We start from the raw sequence: 20,545 nt of genomic DNA on the forward strand, positions 1-20,545 counted from the left end.
CTATGATAAATGACAAGCAAACAAGGACGCTACTTGTTCAAGTCAACTGGCACAGGTCAGTCTTTCCAAAATACCACAAAGACAAATTTCTGATAATTCTACATTTTTATTAAAGTATGTATAAAATTCAAATACCATGGCCCCCTATCCTACCCCAACATGGTTTTGTCACTGTATACACATAAATTAAGCAATCTAGTAGAACTAAAATACTAATTTACATTATTTCACAAAGTAATCTGTATTTTTATGTATACAGAAAATTTCACATAACAGAGAGATAACAAGTCAGTTATATGTCTGGAATTGTCTGGAATCGACATGTAACAAACTGCAATGGTGTTGAGTAACAAACCAAATAAAAATTTTAAATCATAAAAACTGAAACATTTTGACTCTAATGTCAAACTGTCCTCATATTTCATTCCAGGCTGTGCTACTAAACTTTAAAACAACTGTTATTTAAGTTACAGTGTTTAATTCACAGCATTTTCTTCATTTTACGACACTCTCCAGGATGTCTAGAGTACTTTGCATTTTGGAGCAGTAGAATGTAGAGCATGTAACCTTCTGTTTGTTGTACTGTGGACTGTTTAAACCGATGACCCATCAGGTATGCTTACGGGAGATGCGAGCAGGGGAGCCAGCAGTAAGAGTAATAGGATCAGTATATGTGGGGGAAGTGGTGTAGCATGGTGGGTTGTCAAGTTCAGATGGAGATCCAATACTGTTGCTGGAGGAGTCATCTGTGGAAGGATCCTGCAAAACACAGTGACATGAGCCCAACTTCACTCTCCAAAAGTAATATTTTACTTTTATTAAATTTCATTGTGGCTATTTGTGTAGATGGCTCTCAGATTACCTAATAGCGAAACTCACTGAGCTTAGCCTGTGAGACTGATAAGCTGCTATTAAATGACCAAAAAGATTTGGATAGCTTGGTTTTGAAGTATCTGCAGCTAATGAGACAGTTTATAATGAGCACCTTATAGCTGGTCTGTCTGTCCATGCAGCTATTAAACTGGCTAGCCTTGAGTTTTATAAACGTTCCTTAGTACTTTTTTGCCAGAACATAATGTTGCATGTATTCCTTGTAATGACTTGTGGGTTTTATGCCTAAAGATTATGCAATAGAAGACAAAATTTGTTAGATGATAGTTTCAGATTGCTTCAGATTTGTTGTGGTGTTATTCATGACTCACAGAATGTAATAAAATAAGACCGTTAATGAAAAGTGTTACCTTTTGCTGGAGGATATAAAGTGAAGTTACTGCATTTATCCCATTGTGCTGTGGCATTTTTGGAAGCACACAATCTGTGATGAAGTAAAAAAAAATAAAAAAAATAAAAAAAATTGTATTCAAATTTATTATTATTTGAATACAAATTCACACTTCGTTTTCACATTTCATAACTATCATCACAGCTATACTTTACCTGTGTGATTGATTGGTGTTTGGTGAGAGCGGTTATAAAACCTGGAGAGGCGCTTTCTAGGGGGCTGTCTTGGTCTGTGTAGACAAAATATTTGATCAGTTTTGTGATACTTGGCATTGAATTCAATTATTTAATAGCCAGTCTTACTTTTTAGAAGGTGTCCAGCAGGCACATATAGTCACCAAGGTGATCAAAAGAAAGATGCCTCCAGTAGAAAGGATGATATAAAGGGAACTTCTTTCTGTTTAGAATGTACAAGATTACAATTAATGAACAACACAGGCACTAACAAAACAAAATGTGCAACTAGAGCTAATGGTATAACACACAGTATTCCTTCTCTTTATGCCCATGTGACACACATATACCTTCTGGGTCTGCTTTTCACTATTTTTGTACTAGTTTGTACCAGCCTTTCACATCACTATCACATTATCATTGATGAGCAATGTGTATGTTGTCAACCCTGCTTAAACTTGATCTTTTAACAACAGTCAACTGTGGCCAACTGTGGTTCATGTAGTGTTTTTTTACATTACTTTCCTGCTCCTCCAGAGATCTGAGTCATGAGATGTTACTTACTTACTGAGCTGTGTCTTTGACGACCTGCTCCATGCCTCATGTGTCTGCTGTGAATGGCAGATACGCAATGCATTATGCAGGTCTTTCAAAGACACCTTTCTTTGGCTTTCAAAAACCTCAGACTTTTCCTCCAACCCTACCAGAAGGCAGACATTTGTAATTTCTGAGAGAAATCTGTCAAAAGATTTAGGGAAAATTTACCAATGTAGAAAAGCATCCTCTCTGATCAACTGAAGGAACTATTTTCTTTACTTTATGTAGACCTGCCGTGTTCTTCAGCTGCATGGTTATATAAGTTATGTCACCCTCAGGACAGCCTGAACCAGTCTTTCAAATGAGCTATTAAACTGTTAACGGAACAAAAACTAAACACCTGAAATTATACTACTGAATTTAATATTTTAGGCAGTGCACTGCAATACTTAGTAGTCAAAATCACCACCTTTATTAAATTATGCAATTATTTACAGGCCTTGAGATGAAACTTGTTTTGAACTGAGGCTATAAAAATAAAACTGAATTCAACTGAAATCTGCTGCCCATGTCTCTGTGTCTACCATGATGTTTTTAACCCTTGTTGACATTGCAATAACTAACTAAGGCAGTGTTACTTACTGTATACAGTCAGTCTAATTGGCAGACTTGTCATATTTCCCACCGGATTCTCCACTGTGCAGCTGTAGACATCATCATCTGCCATCAACACCCGCTTGATGGTCAAAAGCTTCTGATCAGGAGAAAACACGAACCTTGTCTCATTGGTCAGGAGTTTTCCGCCTTTGAACCACCTGTATGTAGTCCTGGTTCCATTGTCATGAGAGCAGTTGAGGACAACATTTTCGCTAAGCTCCAGTAATGATGAAGACTCCATGTTGATATAAGGCCTGGATATAGGTTCTGGATACAAGAGACAGTAGATACAATAGTTCTGGATATGTTAGCAGATAAAAACAATAAACATGCTGCTGTCCTTTTTTGAAGTCGTGTCTTTCTTGTAGTCTTTACACATGCAAGAAACACTGAAGGAACTTTTGAAATAAATTATGCCAAGAATATTAGTTTTTTTTCTACATTTATATAGATACACCATAATAAAATGGGAATGGTTGGTGATATTAAAGTCCTGTTTGTGGCACATTAGTATATGAGAGGGGGCAAACTCCTCAAGATGGGTGGTGACCAGGGGGGCCATTTAGAAGTCGGCCATCTTGGATACAACTTTTGTTTTTTTCAATAGGAAGAGGGCCATGTGACACATCAAACTTATTGGTAATGTCACAAGAAAAACAATGGTGTGCTTGGTTTCAAGAAGTAAGTCTATTACTTATAATTTCTCAGGGAATAACTTCTATCATAACATCAGACAATATATTAATCTTCTCCTTTTGCATGGTCCCTTTAGGGGTCGCCACAGCCTCACACTATCCCTTTTCCACTAAAGGCACAAATCTTCTTTGTGGTCTAAAGTTGCCTCCTGCCTGGCAACTTTAATATCCTTTGTGTAATATATCCACTATCCCTCATTTTGCACATGTTCAAACCACCTCAGCCTTGCCTCTTCAACTTTGTCTGCAAACTGCTCAACCTGAGCTGATGTGAATGTCTCTGCTGGCCACACCTATACTCACTATTATATATTTGTTTTACATACACAGATAAAAGGTTTGGTGTGCATTCATTTAGTTTGGTTGACCTCTCCATTCCTGTTATCTTCACCTTTTACTGTGAGATAAATTAAGTCTTTTATCAGTTTATATAAGTGTTTTCCAAAACCTGACTAGAACTATCCATCCCATCCATCCATCTTCATGCGCTTTATCGCAGGGGCAGCAGCCTAAGCAGAGAAGCCCAGACCTCCCTCTCCCCAGCCACCTCCTCCAGCTTATCCGGGGGAACACCAAGGCATTCCCAAGCCGGCCAAGAGATATAATCTCTCCAGCGTGTCCTGGGTCTGCCCCGGGGCCTCCTCCCGGTGGGACATGCCCGGAACACCAACCCCAGGAGGCATCCTTGTCAGATGCCCGAACCACCTCAGCTGGCTCCTTTCGATGTGGAGGAGCAGCGGCTCTACTCTGAGCCCCTCCCGGATGGCCAAACTTCTCACCCTATCTCTAAGGGAGAGGCCAGCCACCCTTTGGAGGAAGCTCATTTCCGCCGCTTGTATCCGCGATCTCGTTCTTTCGGTCACTACCCACAGCTCGTGGCCATAGGTGAGGGTAGGGACGTAGATCAACCGGTAAATTGAGAGCTTCGCTTTTACACTCAGCTCCCTCTTCACCACAACGGACCGGTGCAGCATCCGCATCACTGCAGCCGCCGCACCAATCCGTCTGTCGATCTCCGGCTCCCTTCTCCCATCACTCGCGAACAAAACCCCGAGATACTTGAACTCCTCCACTTGGGGCAGGAACTCATCCCCGAAAAGGGTGGGCACTCCACCCTTTTCCGGCTGAGAACCATGGCCTCAGATTTGGAGGTGCTAATTCTCATTCCCGCTGCTTCATACTCGGCTGCAAACCGTTCCAGTGCGAGCTGGTGGCCTTCACCCAATGAAGCCAACAGAACCACATCATCTGCGAAAAGCAGAGATGAGATTCTGAAGTGAAAGCCCTCCGCCACTTGGCTGCGCCTAGAAATCCTGTCCATAGAAATTATGAACAGAACCGGTGACAAAGGGCAGCCCTGGCGGAGCCCATCACCCACCGGGAACGAGTCCGACTTATTGCCGGCAATGCGAACCAAGCTCATGCAACGGTTGTATAGGGATCGAATGGCCCATAACAATGGGCCAGACACCCCATACTCCCGCAGCACCTCCCACAGGACACCCCGAGGGACACAATCGAATGCCTTCTCCAAGTCCACAAAACACATGTAGACTGGTTGGGCAAACTCCCATGCACCCTCAAGTATCCTTGAGAGGATAAAGCGCTGGTCCAGTGTTCCGCAACCAGGACGAAAACCGCATTGTTCCTCCTGTATCCAAGGTTCGACTAGCGGACGAACTCTCCTTTCCAGCACCCTGGCATAGACTTTCCCAGGGAGGCTGAGGAGTGTGATCCCCCTGTAGTTGGAACACACCCTCCGGTCCCCCTTCTTAAAGATGGGGACCACCACCCCGGTCTGCCAGTCCAGGGGTACTGCCCCTGATCTCCACGCAACATTGTAGAGGCGTGTCAACCAGGACAGCCCTACAACGTCCAGAGCCTTCAGTAACTCGGGGCGGACCTCATCAACACCAGGAGCTCTGCCACCAAGAAGTTGTTTAACTGCCTCAGTGACCTCGCCTCTGGAACTATTTATCTATTTTGTTTATGCCAGTGGTTTGCACTCCATTTAAATTCAACAAGCAAAACAGCACTTGCTGCTCATGCCAGCTCAAACTATTGTGGAAAAGGTTTGAGCTGGCATGAGCATGTGCATTTGCATGCTCATCTTAAATAATATAGATGAAAAAGTCTCAACAAAGTGTCTCAACAGAGCCTAAAAAGTAAAGGAAAAATAAAGTTAAAGTTAATTATTGTTCCATAAAATTATGCTAATAAAAATTAGATGATTTACATCTGTGTGCCTGTCTGCTAACAGCCGACATATCAGTACAGCCAAATAATTCATGGAGTGACTTCATGAGATTCCCGGCATTCTTTCAGCCACCTACAACTTGAACAGTAGCCCAATCAGGCAAAGAGAAAAACATGTGAATGTGTAAGGACTTTAAAACTGTCCGGAAAGAAAGCTGATTACAAAGCGTGAACAGTGCAGTACAGTTTAATAAAATCCTTTTGCATTGTGGGATAAAATGTTTGCAGAAGCGCCTGAGTGTTTGAGTACGTCTGAAACACACAATGATTTAGAAACCTGAACTCAGAGCAAGACTAATGGTGTGCAAGATGAACAAAGAGCCACAAAGACTCATAGGCAGCATACCAGGAGGAAAGAAAGATAAATATGAGTGTTAAATTATAGTTCAGCAGGTTTAGCTCCAAATTTTCATGCTGAACAGATCACTAATGGCTTTTTTACAGTCTAGGTAAGTGTTTTGAATCATCATGGTTTAAACTTATAGTTCAGACAATAAACACATCTCTCTATATATTAAAACTGATAGTGTTGCATTCTGCAACAGCAGACAAGGGTTAATAAAATGTGCTTTTACACCTGAAAACATTACAGAATTGTACAAATGGACATGTCCTCCTACCATCCACAGTGAGTGTGATGCTGCCCTCTCCTGGAAAGGTATCATCTGTGATGGAGATCTCTACGTCATATGTTCCATCATCAGCAAATCTGAGGTTGTGGAGAAGCAGAGTCCCATTCCCAAATACCAGGATACGATCCCGGTACTCGGGCCTCAGTGTCCCAATGATGTCCGTTCCAATCGACTGGACAACCGTGACAGATTTTTCCCTTTTAAGTAGCCACTTGATAACTGGCAGGTCTAAGCTGAAACTATCATAGCGGACTGACAGAAGGGCCTCCCCTCCTAATTTACCTCTAATGAGAGTATTTGGGATAGTCATATTCACTGCCAACACTCCACCTGCACAGAAACAAAGAAGAAAGGTCCCTGAGAAGTTTCTTTTCCATTTTAAACAAATTCTAGTATCAGTTAACTTTTACAGAGTTTTAAGATGACTGGCTTTTTGGGGTGCCAGATTTTGGGGAACAATGTTTTTCCATCAAATATTTCTAATGCACTTTACAACAACTACACTGGCATGAAAAATAGCATCATGCAGCTCTACACCAATGACTGTAGAAAACAGTCATTGCTCTACACCAACACTCTCCACCATTAATTACAGGCGCCTACACCCAGATGATCAGAACTCAATCAGCAACTCTGAAAAAAGGTAAAACTTTTTCATCTTGAAAAATCTTTTTTAATAATAATATTTTTTTCAACTAAGTATACTTAATAAACTGGTAACAGAATACAGAAATGTTGTGTAGGCTACTTTAAAATCATCCCACTCCACTATTTCATAGCCAATCTCAACAGTGAATACTTTAAATACTCTAAACACTTCAAAGACTGCAAGAGTTTCTTGTTAGTTTTAGGTCATCTGCTTAAGAGAACAAATTTCGAATGATTAGGTTTATCTGGGCAGCATTATCAGCAGTTTAAGTTAGTTGAACAACAACTAATCATGTAAAACATCACAAAACAGATTATGTGACTGCGCTTGTTGCCACACCTCTGTAACTGGTCCTGTAGTTTCCTCTGTTGCAACTGCAAGCAGCGCAACCTGTAAATGGGCTCCCCCCAAATAAAGACTGGAGGTTGCATAACTGGTATGATATTCCAGTCACAACTAGATGTGAGAATCTTTCTAATGTTTGATGCTTTTCAAATATTTCAGTGAAGGTTTTTGCTTCAACATGTAATTTTTAGACTTCTTTCTTTATGCTATTCTTTTGTCTGCTTACTTCCCTTGGCTGCCCTTCTTTAGCTTGGTGGTTGAGATACTGTTGCCTCCTAACTTTTCCCAGAGAGTTATTTATATGACCCTGAATTCATATCTACAGCAATGTAAGGTTGACCTTACAACATAAAATACTACAAGACTGTTTTGTGATTTGGTTGTATAAGATTAAAATTCTATTTAAAGTTTAAGATTTTTTTTGTGGCTACTTTACATTTGTACCATAAAAAGAAAAATTTTGTTTTTAGTGTTTTTGTACTTAAAATGTCTTTTTAAAATAGTTGAAGTTATTTTTCTGCTGCTGTGAGTTTCCTGAATTTTACTGATTAAAATAAAGATAATGAAGCTTTAAGTTGAAAATCTTAGAAATATGGTACCAGATTCTTGCTCTGGATGGCATTACCTTGGCCCCCAGTAACACTGTGAGGAACCTTCATAATTCATTTGACCATAATATGTCCTTCAATGCACATATTAAACAAATATGTAGGACTGCTTTCTTCCATTTGCGCAACATCTCTAAAATTAGAAACATCCTGTCTCAGAGTGACGCTGAAAAACTAGTTCATGCATTACTTCTAGGCTGGACTGCTGCAATTCTTTATTATCAGGATTTCCTAAAAACTCCCTGAAAAGCCTTCAGTTAATCCAAAATGCTGCAGCAAGAGCACTGACAGGGACTAGAAAGAGAGAGCATATTTCTCCTGTATTGGCTTCCCTTCAATGGCTTCCTGTTAAATCCAGAATTGAATTCAGAATCCTGCTCCTCACATACAAGGTCTTAAATAATCAGGCCCCATCTTATCTTAATGACCTTGTAGTACCATATCACCCCATTAGAGCACTTCGCTCTCACACTGCAGGCTTACTTGTTGTTCCTAGAGTATTTAAAAGTAGAATGTGAGGCAGAGCCTTCAGTTTTCAGGCCACTCTTCTATGGAAGCAGCTTCCAGTTTGGATTCGGGAGACAGACACTATCTCTACTTTTAAGATTAGGCTTAAAACTTTCCTTTTTGCTAAAGCATATAGTTAGGGCTGGATCAGGTGACCCTGAATTCTCCCTTAGTTATGCTGCAATAGGTGTAGGCTGCTGGGGGATTCCCATGATGCATTGAGTTTTTCCTTTTCAGTCACCTTTTTCACTCACTATGTGTTAATAGACCTCTCTGCTGATATTAATCTCTGGCTCTGTCTTCCACAGCATGTCTTTTATCCTGTCTTCCTTCTTTCACCCTAACCGGTCGCAGCAGATGGCCCCGCCCCTCCCTGAGCCTGGTTCTGCCGGAGGTTTCTTCCTGTTAAAAGGGAGTTTTTCCTTCCCACTTTCGTCAAAGTGCTTGCTCATAGGGGGTCATATGATTGCTGGGGTTTTCTCTGTATGTATTATTGTAGGGTCTACCTCACAATATAAAGCGCCTTGAGGTGACTGTTGTTGTGATTTGGCGCTATATAAATAACATTGCATTGACCCTAATTTAACTAAAAAATTATACTCTTGAGATAAGAAATGTTCTGAAGCAAATGCATGAACCTAGAAAAAGTAAGTAGAAAATTAACACACAAGAATAGCGAGGCTATGCATAATCTTAAAATATAAGTTTATATTATATCTATGAATCAGACTGAGTTATCTTAACTTTTTACACTCCAGGTTGCTGAAAAATGTAAATTCTGCAAACTATAAATGTGTAATATTCATATAACCAGCAGTATTTAAAGAGGAAGTGCTGCAACTGGACAGTCCTGAAAGCCTAGTGACTTTTTTTTAAGACATAAAAAACCTTAATACACCTTCCAGCTTGACAAAGTTGATAATGAATGTAATATTACAGTTGGAAAGCTTCAATGATTTAAAAGTAACTACACACCCATCCGTTTTTGAATATTCTACCTATCTGAATAGAATAAGGGCCCAACTAATCTACTGCCAATGAAGAATTTGTGCACAATTAAATAATTTATATAAATATATTATAATTTATCAGTATTTTAACTTTGGGAAGTGATACAGTGGTTAGATGAAGACCAAATACTTTATCATTGTGGGAAAGCGGGCACTGCACCCCGTCACTGTTGTATACTGGAAGCCTTTGCATGACAGATCTATATTACCATGGTGATGGCTTTTAGACTTTGGGATGGGCCAGCATGAACCAACAAAAGTGAGGATTGTTTGTTGAAATTTCCTTCTTGGCAGTTCATGAAAAGAGCAATGGGAGCAATCCAGACACCACGCTAGCTCTGCAGAAACAGAGCAGCTCAGTAACTCTGTTGCTAACCACAACAATGGCAGGACAGTGATGACACCCAGCCACAGCTGAAAACAGCTGAAAACACTGGCTCTAGTCTGTGAGCCCTTATTACTTAGAAGAATGGGCACAAAACACCCCCAGAACCTCATGTATTTAAATTTAAATATATATTCTCTGAAGCCGTACTTTTTGTAACACCATTGAAACGTTAAAATAGGCAAAATGTTGCAAAAATGATCAGAAACTAGTGATCATACCGTATTTCTCAATACTATATCTAATTAGATCAAAGTACGCAACCGTATCTGGAGCTGTTGTTGCCATTTCCATCCACCCCACAGCTAGCAATTATAAAAACTCCACCTGCCCCTATAATTCAGTTATTCTGAAAATGTTTCTGTTAATTTGCAAAATCTACTAGAAGCATCTGTTCATTTAATGACTTGGTGATGCAATAACATGAAAAATGACATTTAAAAAGAAGCAAATTTCAGTTTTCTAAAGATTTGCAAATTTCAGCAGTACATGTAGACAAATGTATCTGCTACACACTGTTTTATGCACAAATCCTAATAATCCAGTACATTAAGAATATATAGACTTGTACTAGGCAAGTATTTGCTCATCTGGAGAATAAGTTTGAAGCACCCATATAAAAGAACAGGTAACATACCTGAATTGCAGAAACCAAAACACACAAGCAAAAAAATCTGGTAAATTATTTTGTTTTTCAATGGAGCACCCTTCTCTTCCTTCATCTTGGGTCTCAAGCTTTGTTTTCCTCCCAGACGAGCAGCATGATTTGTGCTTCTGGGTTGGACGGAGGACACAGTCATTCATTCAGGCTCTGCTGGAACTGAGTACATGTTGTTCACAAAAGCCACTGTAGAAAGAGGACAAAAGCGTGTGTGTGTGTGTGTGTGTGTGTGACTATAGATGGGTCTACATTTTTATTGGGAAAAACTAATTTCATATCAACAATGCTTCACTGTGGTGAGATTTCAGTGTTCATAAATTAACAAAATACAAACATTGAGATTAGGCATCCTGGACCAAACATTTATCATTGACAAAGCACCCAATGTGTAGCCTAGACAATTTTATCCATTGTAATCTGCTTCCATCTAAACTTTTAAAGACAATGCACATATAATCTACAATCATACTAACATACACTATTTTTAGACAGAAAGATACCAGTGGTTTAAAAGAGAAGTAAATAAATAAACAGAGGTACTTTCTGTTTTATGAGAAAATGCTGCATTGTGTAAAATCCTGAAACTCCTTTTCCAGTCATAGTCACATTAGTCATGTGTTACAACCTGTGTGGGGGCCAGGACATGACCACAAGAAGGCAACCACTTCTTGACCATGTCAACCACTGAGAAAACCCATAGTTGCATTTATTACTCAAAAAAAAAAAAAAAAAAAAATTAAAAATCCTGAACAAATAAACTGGTTTTTCGGTTCAGTTCAGTGCAGCACCATCTGCTGGCTTGAGTGTTTAAGTTTTAGATAAAGGGTGACCCAGTGTCCATGTGTTTGTGTGTGTGTGTGTGTATGATTGATATTCCTTGGTTTTGTATCAGTTGGTTGTTGTGTTTATGTTACTGTTCCGTCCCTATTGGACTGTGTTTTGGGGTTAAAAAAATATTTAGTTTAGGTTCTCTGAGTGGTTTATGTTAGGTTGTTTAGTTCCTTGCTGTTAGTGATCATGTTTTACCTCCCTAAGTGTCTAGTCAGGTGTTGTGTTTTGTGAGTCTTGTCTCTGTTTCATTCCTCCAGTCCCAAGTGTTACGCTTACATGTCTTGAGTTCAGCCTGTGTGTTTCCTGTCTTACTTTGATAATCCCTGTCCTTTGTCAGCATGTTCTGCTTTGCTTCCTTGATCTCGTTATGTGTAATTAGTTGTTTCTGTTTCTCACTCCCTCGTTACCACCTGTGTATTTAAGCCCTTTTCCCCCCTCTGCTTGTTGCTGGTCCACCTGTGTATAATTCTTTGTGTCATCGTGTTCTAGCTGCAGGTTTGTTTAGCTAGCTTTCCCAGTTTAGGTTTTTCTAAGTTTCTGTCCTTGCCATTTCTGCTTCTGTTTGAATTGTCACTATTTGAAAATAAAAGTTCACTCGCAGTAAAGCCAGTGCCAGCACTTGGATCCTTCTCTTATAACTCCACACATCTGTTGCTGCAGCTGTGACAAAGGGTGGGTAATTGTATGATCATTATTAGTTTCATTGCATTGTCTTTTCTTTCATTATCTTGTATTGTTTTCTTTCCCCTCATTGTGCTTTAACAGTTGCAATATAGCATACTGATTACATTAGTGGGCCAAAAGAAAAATATTTTTACTTTTGCAGTGGCTTAAACCACTTAGAGTCACCATGTCATTATCTTTGAGCAGTTTAAGTTCACCTATTCACACCTTTGTGTTCTAATCATTTGTATAACGGCCATCTACATCAATTATTCATGTGTACGTTAAGCCTCCAACTGACTGTTAAACACATGGAACTCAGAGCTGAGTCTTGCACTCAAGAGAGTTTAAAAAAATGTCATTAAAATGAAGATAATACTTAAATATTAGATTGTGATAAATGGAAAATCTTTAATATATTGTCTAAGGAGCTTGGAAAGAAAAGCATCTGGACTTCTTTAAGTTGCTCGAAGATGTTTCACCTCTCATCCGAAGAAGACTTTTGCAGTGGCTTAAACCACTTAAAGTCACTCTTTAATATATTGTAATCTATTTGGAATAAAATGATGTAATACATAGTGGAAACTAAAATCAACCATTGGAATTTAAAAATTACCAATAGATAATTAAAAACCGTTATCACTACATAGAGCCTGAAGACATTACAATAGTCAGTCAGGCAACCTAAAAAGAGATGAACAGAAACTAACCTGAAACTTTTAAATTCAATCATCATGATCAAAAGGCATTGCACAAAAGCCTCACCCTGCTCCAATTCCCTGAAAGGATTATGGTACGTGTGAAAAGAACCCTGTAATCACTCATGCTAATGAGCCACCTGACTAATCAGGTAGGCTGAGTAGTCGCTAGCAATGCAGACAATGGCTACAGGTCACTATAAATTCAGGGTCTGTATCTGTAGTCTGCCTTTATTTCAACAAACAGCACAATGGCACCACAGAACACATCATCAGTCAAGCTCTGCAAGGCAACCAAAAGGAAGGCCAGTTCTGAACAGGCCGTCAGCAAAAGGACAAGGCTGTCAGAGTCCGTGACAGGCAGGGGAGTTGGCGAGGGGCCTTTGGACTACAAGGAGAATGATCCAACTTCATCCTTGGTGAACACTGGCAGAGGTATGCTTGAAATTCTGAATCCCTCAAACCACATTTTGTGCTTAATGTAACACTCATTAAATACTTAATCTTAGACATTCCCTTATGTTAGAGTTCAGGTAACACTGGTACCATATTACCATTGTCCTTTCTCACACGTTATGAAACCAAATTGGTTCTTGATTGTGTCCGTTCAGCTGAATTTGAAGCCAGATACATCCAGGAGCATCAACTTGGTGAAGGAGGATTTGGATCCGTGTTTGCTGGCTATCGTAAAGCAGACAATTTACCGGTAAGGATCGTTACATGTTTTTCATGAAGAGAATGCAAACTATATCATCCTGAAGCGCTAACCAAAATCCTGTTTGGTTCTTGTAGGTGGCCATAAAACACATTCCAAAAAATAAGATTTTTTGGGAAAACAAGGTAAGTGAGCAACACCAGTTACTACTACTACTCTGATTCATCACTGAAATAACTGATGTTTATTTATGAGTGTGAGTTTCTGTAATGCTCCTATCTTTTGATTTGGTGGTCATACAGGCTGAGGATGGAAAGTGCCTTTCAGTGGAGGTGGCCATTATGTTGGAACTCCAGGGTGGAAAAACTGGACAGCTGCTGAACTCGACATCTGTGTCCTTGCTGGATTGGTACAATCTACAGGAGGAGCAAATTCTGGTGCTTGAGCGACCAATCCCTGCACAGGACCTCTTTCAGTTCATTGAGGTCAATGGAGGTTGTGTAAAGGAGGGCGTGGCCAAGGTAAGATGATTGGGGGTCTTTATAAGTGTGCATTAAACATTTCTATTGCCGATACTAAATTGTCATGTAAATGCCATCTTTATACAAGTAATTACAGTAATAGGACTGCCTTGTGGGGATGGCAGTATGGCACTTTGAACTAGCAATGCATAGAAAACCCCCAATCCTCACACAGCATGTTTATTTGCCTCTTTCAGATCATACTGAAACAGCTGGTCGCTGGAGCATTGGCGTTTGAGGACAAGGACATCTTTCACCGTGATATTAAGGTGGAAAATGTTCTAATAGAGACCGGCTCAGATGTTCCACGTGTTTGGCTGATTGACTTTGGCCTTAGCTGTTTTGTGCAGGAAGACTCCTTCAAAGTGTTCAATGGTACGTTGTCCTGCTTCAGCCTACCTATTTGTTTACCAGTTTACCCATTTGCTTTAATCCTTTTCTTAATGAGGTCTCATTCCTGTATTTTGCAGGCACAGTTGCTCACGCTCCTCCTGAGTGGTACAGCTGTTGCAGCTACAGTGCTGGTCCTACAACAGTGTGGCAGCTGGGAGTGCTACTTTATGAAAGCCTCCACAGAAAACAGTTTGAGACCCAAGAGTTTATCAGGCACAAACGAAAGATCAGCAACAGGCTCTCAAAAAGTAAGAAACACACTCTTGCATGATGAACTGTCAGCACAGGTCTGGTGTAGTTCACCTTCTTAAAATCACTGTAGATCTCACCACATTTCTTTTGGTTGCTCCTCAGATTGCCGTCATTTCTTGAGAACTTGTCTAAATAAAGTTCCTGAGCAACGTCCCACTCTGAAGCAACTGTATCAGCACCCGTGGCTCTCAAACTGAAATGGTAACGCACACACACGATAATATTGAACAGAGTTATTAATTTTTGGCTTTCTGTTAAGGTGACATAATATAAGCTAGACAGTCTCTTATGTTCTTTCCCCATGTTTCTGTGACCATCAGGTAAAATGGGTACAGAGTGGTACATTCCATTCACCTGTGGCACTGGTTCTGCTACGGTGTGGAGAGGACTGAATACAATCACCAGATGGAGTACAGCGAGCAGAGAAGGCCCAGAGTCTGGAGACCAGGTTTGGGCTAATAGATTGCACGAGTTCATGTTTTTGATTTCTCCAGTGCCTTCAACACAATCCAGCCCGCAGTGCTAAGGGGGAAGCTGCAGGGAGTGCAAGTGGACCATCTGTTGTCCACATGGATTGTTAACTACCTTACTAGTAGACCCCAGTATGTGGGACTGCGTGTCTGAGGTGGTAGTCTGTTACACAGGGGTCCCACAAGGAACAGTACTTGCCCCTTTTCCCTTCACTGCGGACTTCGGTTATAACACAGACACTTGCCATCTCCAGAAGTTCTCAGACGACACCGCCATTGTGGGTCGGGTGTCAAAGGGGAAACTAACTGGAATACAGAGAGTCATTAATGACGTTCTCAGCTGGTGTGAACAGAACCATCTTTGCGTTAAGCCAGCAAGACAAAAGAGCTGGTGATTGACTCCAGCAAGAAGTCACCCCCTATTACACCAGTGAACATCCAGGGTTTGGACATTGAAACGGTGGGGGAGTACAAATATCTGGGTGTTCACCTCAATAACAAACTAGATTGCTCCATGAATACAAATGCTCTTTACAAAAAGGGTGTAAGTAGTCTTCACCTGCTACGGCGGCTGACATCCTTTGAGGTGAACAGGACTTCTTGTTAGGATGCCTGGGTCGTTGACCCAGGGTTTTTGAGTTTATTATTATTTAGAAATTCTAGTCTTTGGTTTCTTTGTTAGAGTTCTGTCTTTTGGTTTATGTCTCTGTCTTCTCTAGTCGCTCTGTCTCCCCTGTCAGTTATATCCCCTTGTCTAGTTCGCGTCTCTGTGTATCCTTAGTTGCTATATCCCCGTGTCCAGTCAGTGTTTGCCCTGGTCCCACGTCTCTGTTCCCTCTGTAGTGCCTGCATGTGAGTCTTTGTCTTTTGTTCAGTCTGTGTTTTGTGTTTCCTGTTTTACTTTGAAGGTCTCTGTCTCATCTCAGTGTGTTCAGTTTACGCTTCCTTGTCTCGTCAGTTCTGATTTGCCCCAGCTGTGTTTCCCTCCTGTTACCCATTCCCTGATTGCTCCCTCTGTGTATCTAAGCCCTGTGTTTCTTTGTGTCTGTGTCGCGATCTACCGTTTACCTAGCTGTGTGTTCTGTCAGTCCTCCGGTTTAAGTTTATTTTGATTTTTTCCAGTTATGTTATATTTGAGTTTAACATTAAAGCTGTTTTGAGTTCACGTTTGTCTCCGGAGTCTGCACCTTGGGTCCTATTCCTGTCTGCACACAGCCGTCACATAACACTTCTAGGGACGTTTTACGACACTGTCGTGGCATCTGCCTTTTTTTTTTTTTTCTTTTTTTTTCTTAAATGCTGTGGTCTGTTGGAATGGCAGAGAGGGACTGGGGAAACTAAGCTAATATCCATCATGGACAACACCTCCCATCCCCTGCATGAGCACTGAGCAGCTCGTTCAGCAGTAAACCCACAGTGAAGGAAGGAGCGCTACCGCAAGTCATTCTTGCCAGCAGCTGTTAGACTATAACAGTTTAACATGCTTACTCATCATCGGTTTAATTGACATGTTTTTAAATTGCTGCTACTCATTGCATCTTGTTTGTACACTGTATATTTCACCAGTATTCCTACACCCACCCCAACTTGTGTACATATCTGAACACTTTTTTTTTTATGCATATGACTTTCAGTTGCTTATGTCTGTTCCTCTTGCTATAAGAGCTATGTAACACCCAAATTTCTCATTCGTGGGATAATAAAGGTTTATTCTAACTGAAGGTGGCCCCGTTTGAAAATCTCTACAAAATTGATGGTTTGACACAATCACTCATCTCAATCTGAAGAGGTACTGCATGAATTGTATACAACTGATAAGGCTGTAGTGATTAAAGATATCTGTACAAACTGCCCTTCTTCCCTTTCAGGAGCAGCAAGACTTCTTGATATTTGACGGTCTCCTGATGGAGCATCTCCAGTATCAATCATAGCCTAACCCAAAGACACAAATAAGAAATCATCCGACTAAGTCGTGTAAACTTAAGTAGATTTCTATTGATACCTCCACCCCAATTAGACTCTGCTTTCTGATGTGAAGATGGGGTTTTTGTTTGCCTTCCACAGGTTTCATACTGGCCTATTTGTCTTAATTGCTTGTGTAAGGAGCAGTGTTGAGACTAACGCGTTATTAAGTAACGCGTTACAGTAACTACGTTATTGTGGTAACGAGCACGGTAACTAGTTATTATGCCAAAATCAGGAACGCGTTAGTCGTTACTGGGATTTAGATAGGGTCGTTACTTCGTGTGGTGGCTATCGCGGAGCTTCCACAGATTCAGTAACATTAGCAAGTTGTGGAGGCCAGCAGGTGGATGAGAGAAAGGGGACGCAGGAGGAAAAGAGACCCGAGGCGGCCGCTGGTCCAAGTGTGAACTGAACTTCAGGTAAGAAGTTATGACCTGCAGTCTATCTGGGTCAGATATAAATCAAGTTTAGGGGGAGTTTATTTTCGTTATTCTGACTTTTTCTGTACTGCGTACTAGCTAGCATGACGGAGTTTCTATACAGCTGGGTGGGTGCTAGTGATGGGTCGTTCGCGAACGAAATGGCTCTTAGAGCCGACTCTTTGAAGTGAACGACGCGAGCCGGCTCCTTATTGGGAGCCGTGAGGTTTTTTTTTTTTTCTCTCTCTCACCCTCTTTTTTTTCCCGCTAAACTCCGCATGCGCTGCCTGTACTTTGCGCTGGGCAGAGGGGCGTTAGTTACACTCGCAGTAGCACAGGAACAGAGCCAGAGAGAAAAAGAGCGAGGGACAACAACATCACATTAGAAAGGTATAGTAGATTCAGAAATCATGCAGGCCCATATGACAGAATGTGCATCTTCTTTTTGTTTCAATATTTTAATTTATATTTAATTGTGTTGTGGTTTGCAGTTTGTGTTGTTTCATGTTAAATTTGTTTAAAAGGAAAAAGCTGAAAATTTAAATAGTTAAAAGTTTAAAATGTAAATAGTAGTTTTTTGTATTATATGATTTATTTATTACATTTTATGTGGAGTGAATAAATAAAGTATATTTATGGTGGCCCTTAGAGACAAAGCATGTACAAACTCCAAAACGCGTAAAAACTCAGACGCACTTACAAACCCTGAAGCATGTACAAAAGACAACAGAAGTGCTCCAGGATGCTAGGGCGCAGTGTTGAGCTTTTGTTACCTACTGGCTACACAAGCCAGGAAGTATCAACAACCAGATTTGGTGTGTGGTAGTAACAGGTAAATGAACTTTTTTTTTTTTAATTATTTGAATAAATATGAGTGCTTGTCTATAAATACACAAACAATACACATATGCTTTCCATTGTGTAATTTAAGTGATCTGGGTAGCTCTGTTTTGGAAGTTCAGTTAACGCTAGAAATGTGTTTTGGAGTTTGTACATGCTTTAGAGTTTGTACGTGCTTTGTCTCTAGGGGCCATATATAAACATATATAAATAAAACCACTTTTTTTACATTAGTAATTCTTTTTCTGCATAATTTTATATTATTGTTAATGATAAATTAATTAAAGCAACAAAACAACCTGAAGAGCCGGTTCGGAGCCGAAAGAGCCGGCTCTTTTTAGTGAGTCGAGCCGAAAGAGCCGGATCTCTAAAAAGAGCCAGAAATCCCATCACTAGTGGGTGCTATGAAGTTAATGATGTTGAACTTTATTTTGTTCATAAGTTATTAGAGTTGCCAACCGTCCCGTCTGGTATTCAGAGAAAATACTACGCGTTTCTTATTGAGGTGAAAAGGAACAGTTTGTCCCGTAATTCAGCTACAATGAAAAAGGCACAAAGCTGGAGTTATTCTGTGTCTTTGCTGCACAGCTGCCTCTTCTCCTCTCATTCTCTCCCCCTCCCTCTCCCGTTTCTACTTCAATCATGAAAACTGATCAATGATCAGTTGATCGGCTCTCTTGTTTGTTTATCGCCCACTTTGCGCCGAAAGAGGAAACCAGCGGATGTCGCGCTAAACAACAGCAGCACGTTTAAGCTTGATCAGCTGTTGTTAGAAATTATTTAATATTAATTTCTAGTATCAGCTGATGTTTGCTGGAGCCACAGCTGCAAAAAAGCTGCTGGTCATGATGTCGGTTTGGTTATCTGGTGAGAGGGAAACATGAAGATGAAACCAGGAGATGTCCTTACTGAATCATCAGAGCTGAACAGGTGATGGAGAAACAGGTTTACCTTTTAGGTGACATAAATGAGTTGAAGGGAAGTTATGAACTGTTTCTGAGAGACAAATAACCCCAGGATCCTTTTCTAAGTAGCTGACAGCTGGTAACTGTGCAGGTGCGGATCTAGCAAAGTTTTGCCAGGGGGCCCAGGTAGGGCATTAACAGGGAGAGGTGGGCACAAAGAAATACTTTTCTTTCTTATTCTCATTTAAAATGACTAGCTTTTAAAAAATAATTATCTGAGTCTTACAACAAACGATTGATAGATTGATGCATATATACCATCAAAACAGTGAACATCACTGTCACAACAGCGTTTGTTTTCATTCAAAGGCTTTATGATTTTTCCTATAATGGTGGGCCGGTCTCTAGTCAAAATGCCCGGGCCAATTTTCTGTCCCAGTCCAGCCCTGTATGCAGCTCATCTTCAGTCTGGTGTTACCTACATCTTCCTATTCAGAAGGCAGAATTTCCGAGTTCTGAGTACAATCGAAAGCACCACGACTGCAGTTTGTGTTGGATGTAAAAGGCGCACATGACGCTGTGACGTAGGCTAGAATCATGGCAGCAGTCAATGACAGTCCAGGCGTGGGATTTCTCTCGTGGAAATATGCACATTATCTTTTCCTCTCTATTGGTAGGTGGCACAGTGCACTTGTGGCAAGTAAGCAAGCTAGAAGACTGGCAAAGTTATGGAAGCAACACATTAACAAGAGAATTCTGAGTAAAACTAGTAAAAGTTACTTTCCCTAGTAACTAGTTACTTTGAAAGTAACGAGTAACTTGAAGTAACGGAGTTACTTTTGAGAGAACTAGTAATGTAACTAAGTTACTATTTTAAAGTAACTTACCCAACACTGGTAAGGAGACACTACTGAAGGAAAAAAAACAAAAAACATATCTGTGCTTTTTACACCTGTTCCACATGTCTTGCTGATTGACTGTGTCTGAGCAGTTTTGTGAAGCTTCCATAGCATGATGCGTTAACTGGTATTTTACCAATTTCCCTCTCTGCTGCCCTTATGGGTAGAGCCATTGTGGAACTGAGTGCAGCAGGTACTTTGATAGAAGAGATCTTCTAGTTCCAAATTACTTGATATTCTTTGAGAGATACGATTGACCAATTTATCAGATTTTAGGTCAAGTCATTTGTAACAGTTTAAAGTCTCAACTTTTTGACACAACACCATCACTTACGGCTATGACTGGACACAAGCACTCCTGATACAACTGGTCAAATCAGATTTAGAATTTATCAGAGTGCCATCTGTTGTCAGAAAGTGACATTGCAGGTAACTGTCAGTATGGGACATTTAAGGTAGAGTAAAGGGACAAACCAATTTTGCTCATTATACAGGATGTCCTGCTAAAACAGAAGAGTTGACAACCTTCGAAACAGCCCAGCATGCCTCTCTTGCACCACCATTTCAGCATGAATAAACTGTCCAGATTTCTAGAAATGAGAGCTACTCCATCCAAAGTAGGATGAATGCCATCTCT

At 40.5% G+C, this 20,545-nt stretch overlaps 2 protein-coding genes across 2 annotated transcripts; one reads left to right on the plus strand and one right to left on the minus strand.

Annotated features, from left to right (window-relative positions):
- Positions 1 to 92: 92 nt before the first annotated feature.
- LOC146379546 (hepatic and glial cell adhesion molecule-like) lies at positions 93 to 10,563 on the minus strand. The gene is made up of 7 exons (XM_084940819.1): positions 10,374 to 10,563; positions 6,221 to 6,562; positions 2,635 to 2,916; positions 1,585 to 1,678; positions 1,438 to 1,511; positions 1,242 to 1,315; positions 93 to 759 (listed from the first exon to the last, which is right to left on the minus strand). Exons 1-7 carry the CDS (start codon positions 10,534 to 10,536, stop codon positions 610 to 612), a joined length of 1,179 nt encoding a protein of 392 aa, XP_084796945.1. The 5' UTR covers positions 10,537 to 10,563; the 3' UTR covers positions 93 to 609.
- A 2,277-nt stretch (positions 10,564 to 12,840) lies between these two features.
- On the plus strand, positions 12,841 to 14,607 carry LOC146379547 (serine/threonine-protein kinase pim-1-like). The gene is made up of 7 exons (XM_084941112.1): positions 12,841 to 13,008; positions 13,116 to 13,295; positions 13,382 to 13,429; positions 13,547 to 13,765; positions 13,963 to 14,140; positions 14,236 to 14,406; positions 14,513 to 14,607. The coding sequence occupies exons 1-7, from the start codon at positions 12,841 to 12,843 to the stop codon at positions 14,605 to 14,607; spliced, it is 1,059 nt and encodes a 352-aa protein (XP_084797238.1).
- Positions 14,608 to 20,545: the final 5,938 nt, after the last annotated feature.

Source organism: Perissodus microlepis, chromosome 10 (assembly GCF_051167445.1).
Source record: "Perissodus microlepis isolate ML-2025 ecotype Zambia chromosome 10, ASM5116744v1, whole genome shotgun sequence".
Taxonomy (NCBI): domain Eukaryota; kingdom Metazoa; phylum Chordata; class Actinopteri; order Cichliformes; family Cichlidae; genus Perissodus; species Perissodus microlepis.

What these genes read in the sequence shown, in the direction of transcription:
- LOC146379547 (XM_084941112.1), top strand. Translation starts at nt 12,841, where the DNA reads ATGGCACCACAGAACACATCATCAGTCAAGCTCTGCAAGGCAACCAAA. An exon ending in GTAAAGCAGACAATTTACCG is followed by an intron (nt 13,296 to 13,381) that starts GTAAGGATCGTT and finishes TGGTTCTTGTAG; the next exon opens with GTGGCCATAAAACACATTCC. An exon ending in TAAAGGAGGGCGTGGCCAAG is followed by an intron (nt 13,766 to 13,962) that starts GTAAGATGATTG and finishes TGCCTCTTTCAG; the next exon opens with ATCATACTGAAACAGCTGGT.
- LOC146379546 (XM_084940819.1), bottom strand. Translation starts at nt 10,536, where the DNA reads ATGACTGTGTCCTCCGTCCAACCCAGAAGCACAAATCATGCTGCTCGT. An exon ending in TGCTGGACACCTTCTAAAAA is followed by an intron (nt 1,512 to 1,584) that starts GTAAGACTGGCT and finishes TTGTCTACACAG; the next exon opens with ACCAAGACAGCCCCCTAGAA. An exon ending in AACACCAATCAATCACACAG is followed by an intron (nt 1,316 to 1,437) that starts GTAAAGTATAGC and finishes ACTTCATCACAG; the next exon opens with ATTGTGTGCTTCCAAAAATG.